Genomic DNA, 4,626 nt, shown 5'->3' with positions numbered 1-4,626 from the left:
TGTTCTTTAGCCTAGATGTAGAGGATGTCGCTTCACTGGCCCATGTTGGTGTTATCATTGCACTCTTCCCAGGTGAGGCGGATAGGTCACTGGCCACTGGATGGCCGCTCACCATGGCTCACACTGGCTGTCAGCCGCTCACACTGGCTGCCGACCACTCACGGTAGCTCACGCCAGCCCACTGCAGCAGGGGCTGCAGCCTGCATCGTTGCTGGTGACTCACCACAGCCCAGCTCCAGGTCAAGCTGTTGTTCAGCATCTTAGCTGCAGAGGGCAGTGTCACTGGCCCTCATATGTGGGATCCGAACCCCAGGCCCTCTGGCGTCCCAAGCCAGTTCTTAACCAACGCGCCACTCGGCCGCCCCCTAAGTTATTATTTTTAAGAAAGTTTTTTTGAAATGACCTACAGTATTGGCATATGAGATCTATGATGCCATGAAGTTGATGGTTTTCACAGGCCTCTCTCGCTCCAAAGCCTGTGTCTGACTGGGAAATTGCCTGCATGCCTGTGGCTTAATCAACTCTTTTTCTGCTGAGCACTTTTTTGCAGAATGCTATTTGTGTGCTTATTGTATATTTCCCACATTCTGTCAGGAAGTTATTAAAGTGGCTTTACTAAGTTCCTTTGCGTATTTCATTTTGTTTTTTAAGATAGAAGATTGAAATTCATTTTGTGGCATCCTCTTGGTTTTGGATTATTCATGCGTTTAAGTTATTTGGGCTGCTACCATCTCCTGTGACCTAAGGCAGTGACTGACATGAACCTAGGGAAGGACTTCTTGTTCCTATTAGGGGAGGCAGAAACCACTCATTCATCTATGAATTCTAAAGGAATTTAATTCTTAAATATTGAATGTAAGGAACTAATTTATTTTATAACTCAATGTTTGGAAATTGAGTTATATTAGACCAAAAATTCTGTATGTATTGGTAGCCATTTGTAACACTTGTGATATTGAAATGGAAGTAAATTAGACATTGATAATACGTAGACCAAAAGAGAATATAAGAATCATAGTTATGAGGCTGTAGTGAACCGAAGTCCATTGTTTAAACCTGGAAAGTTATCTTAGAAGTCATTGAATCCAAGTCTAGGATATACAAGAGGCAACTGAAACCCTTCAAGTAATTTGACCAGAGTCACCAGCTAATATAGGTGTAGGTAAAAATCATATGATATGAGGATAGTGGAAGTAGTGACAGTACAGTCCCTTTAGAAAGGGGTCTCTAAGGCTTCGGGAGGTAGGTTGGAGCCAGGGAAGGCCCTTAGGTATAGAGGGCTGATATGAAGTATGAAGTACCCTGCGATTTATGATCTGCTACGTTAATTCTGAAATTAATTGGTTTTGTGGTGACTCACTTATGGAGATTCACTTATCACTTATTCATCAGGCACTGATTGACTGACTGCCTACAATATTTCAGCTGCTGTGCTAGATGTTGGGGCTACCAGTAAGAATAAAACATATCTCTGCACTCATGAGCAGCACAAGAGAGAACCTTCTGTAATATTTTGCCATCTCTCTCTCATATAAAAATTCAGTGTTAAGTTACCAACTTAAGTGACCTACTGGGTTTATGAGCCACAAATCATTGCCTTCATATTTCTAAAGAATTCAGAAAATCAGAATCTGATCATACCACCAAACAAGCTGTGTCTTGGGGTCCAGCGGTGGTGTGAAGAAAAAGTAGATTGTTGAGGAGGAGATGTTTCTGCAGAGACAGTCACCTGAGTCACCCGTTACCTTTGTGAATTCTAGTTTTGGCCTCCCCAGAAGGCAAGGGATTGGGGGTTATGGTAGGGCAGGTATGCACTTGGTGACTTTATGCACAAGTCCTCTGCTACAGAAAACTGGAAACCTGTTTGATATGGCAGAACTTGGTTAGAGGTTGTTCTTCAGTCCGTTATTGCTTCTTCGACTGAGACTGAGAACTTCAGAGGAATGTGGACTGGTGCCAGGCTGTCAGGTCAGGGACACAGTTTCTGCCAAAGTCAAGTCTGCAAGAAGAGATCTTTTCAGGTGAACTTGTTTGTCAATCATTTGTCCTAAGTGGAGAAAGGCACTCTCCCGGGTTCATGGAGTCAGTGGACAAAGATTGAATTTTGTTAGGAAAACCATAAGCCTATGGATTTTCCTTTGAGTAGTTCTGGCTATGATTTTGCCCCTCCCGTTTTCTCAGCCAGCGTCAGGACAGTAGTCAACTCTAAAGTTATTCCGTGTATAGTATTCATTCAGTCAGTCAGTCAGCAAATATTTACTGAGGCCCTGTGTGCCAAGCACTGTGCCAAGTGCCAAGGGATACATGCTGGGACAAGCTCCCTGCTTTCAAGAAACTTACATATTAGAGAAGGAGGCTAGACGGAAACTCATTAAAATGATTTCAAGGCGTATCAAGTGCTAGGAAGGAAATAAACAAGGCGCTGTGTCGGAGAATACCGCAGGCGGGGAGTTCTTCAGGGTGCTCCCTTCCATTAGTTTGGATAAGCAAACCCATGGGTAGAAATGTAATACTCTGGGAAGGTGGGAGAAAAGCATGATTCACAGTGGTATTATGGTTTCGTGGTTAATGCAGTATTTAGGAAATGAACGTTAATGAGGAATGAGAAAACTAAATGGTACTCTTCATAATAAATTCAACTGAAATGAATGAGCTAGGATAGTTTCCCCGTTTGGTTAGGAAGCCACTGAAATTGGGCCGTGACCATCCCGTCCCAGTGTAATTCGAGCCTTCTGTGTTTATTTCCCCCTCAGGTGGAGGCCCTGAATTGTGATCTATGTCCTCCCTACATCCGCTGCCGGAAAGTACTTCATGATCACATGACCCTGGACATGGATGCTGTCCTGTCTGATTTTGTACGTTCCACAGGAGCTGAGCCGGGGCTGGCCCGAGACCTCCTGGAAGGTAAGTGGTCATGGGAGGGAGAATGAGAAGAGAGAAAGTAAAATGTAACATTTATTAGAATGATTGGGACATTTAAGGTGATCAGGAAGTCACTTTGTGTATGGTAGACCTTACATTTAAGTTACTTCTAATAACCTACTTTGTATATGACCCACCATAATTTAAAAATGCAAAATACCCTTTTCACCTTAAATTTTTGAGGTAGCTTTCTACACTGTTAATTTATGCTCAGGTAATGCAAGTGAAATTTTGTATTAGCCCACTAAAAGCATAATTCTAGATCTTTAAGACTTCTTTATATGTAAATGACTGTTGGATTTTCATATTTGGAATCATCCATGGTTTTGTTTCTTTTCTTCCCTACTTTGTATGAGTAGTTCTATGTAAAGTGGATTAGTTTAATATTTTCATTTTGCTGCTTTTGTTCACTTACATCTGTATACACACATAAGTACGAAAGTTTTAGGTTTTAAGGTCCCTAAGGCTTGGAATCATGTAGTGGCATCCTTTGGAGTCATAATGTAACAGATGCTTTTTGATGATGAAAATATATAATGATACAAATAGATAAAAGCCTGTGGGGAAGGGGAAGGTCATAGTACACATGGCTGATTTTTTAGCTTGTCAGCCCTTAGCAAGGCGGGGCAGCCTGGCATTTGCTTAGCTGCCTGTGAACGAGTACCAGTTTGGGAATGGAAGATTGGGGTTTAAATTCCAGTTTGCTAATTCAGTATGACTGCGCTTCACTTGCATTTTCGATTTCATCTCCTACTATGCTCTCCCTCACTTCCTGTGCTGCAGCATATCCCCCTGTCACCTTTTCCTGATCACATCGTTTCCTAGGTATGCGGTGTCCTTTCCTTCATTATTCTGAAATTCTCCTCATCCTTCAAGATTGGCTCAAATGCCTCCCCTTCGTCTTATAACCTGTGTTGAACACCTGTATGATGTACTCGAGATACATTATTTTATTCTCACAACCACTCTGCAGTATAGGTTTTATTAGCCCACTATTACAATTTTAAAAACTGAGGCTCAGGAGAGGTTAAGTGGGATTTGAACCTAGGCCATCTGGTTTCAGAGTCTGCCTCTTGACAATTATGTTACAAATTAATGCTTGCCTGTCCCCTATCTATCTATCTATCTATGTCTCATGCACACACACACCCATGCTATGAGAGAAAAGCTGAGGGTGCTATGGAAGTGTAAGAGAGAAACCTAAATTAGATAGAGAGTGTGGTTAGGCCTTTCTGAGGAAATGACATTTGAGCTGAATCCGGAAGCATGTGTAGGAGTAGCAAGACAAGGGACCTAGAAGAGTATTTCTGTAGAAGAAATCGCTTATGCAAGGACCCTAAGGTGAAAGAGAGTTTGGCACATTGAGGAAATTCATAGTGAGTGAGGTAGGAAGAGGGTTGCAAGAATGCTAGGAAGCTGGTTAGATAGGCAGGAAGTAGAATATGGGGGGCCTTTGTAGGACATGGTAAGGAATTTCAATCTCATTCTACATTCACTGGGAAGCTGGTGACGGATTTTAACCAGGCACGTGACGCGATTGGACTGGAGTTTTTAACACTGTACTGGTTGAATGATATGGAACGGATTGGAAGGTGTCCAGAGAAGAAGTGGTAAATCAATTAAGAATATTGCCATAGTGCCGGCCAAGTGGCTCAGTTGGTTAAGAGCTCGCTCAAGAGTTTGAGCTCTGAGCAACAGCGGTTC

General features: G+C 42.5%; 1 protein-coding gene across 5 annotated transcripts in view; it reads left to right on the top strand.

Annotated features, from left to right (window-relative positions):
* Positions 1–4,626, top strand: part of OTUD7B (OTU deubiquitinase 7B) — an 86,447-nt gene that overhangs the window by 60,147 nt on the left and 21,674 nt on the right. For all 5 annotated transcript variants that reach the window (XM_019625325.1, XM_019625328.1, XM_019625323.1 and 2 more), the window contains one exon: positions 2,754–2,904. In XM_019625325.1, the coding sequence (XP_019480870.1) occupies positions 2,820–2,904 (85 nt within the window). In that variant the 5' untranslated portion in view covers positions 2,754–2,819. The remainder of the gene's footprint in view (positions 1–2,753; positions 2,905–4,626) is intronic.

Source organism: Hipposideros armiger, unplaced genomic scaffold (genome assembly GCF_001890085.2).
Source record: "Hipposideros armiger isolate ML-2016 unplaced genomic scaffold, ASM189008v1 scaffold_621, whole genome shotgun sequence".
NCBI classification, from domain to species: Eukaryota; Metazoa; Chordata; class Mammalia; order Chiroptera; family Hipposideridae; genus Hipposideros; species Hipposideros armiger.
This window is presented reverse-complemented; position numbering and strand designations above follow the sequence as displayed.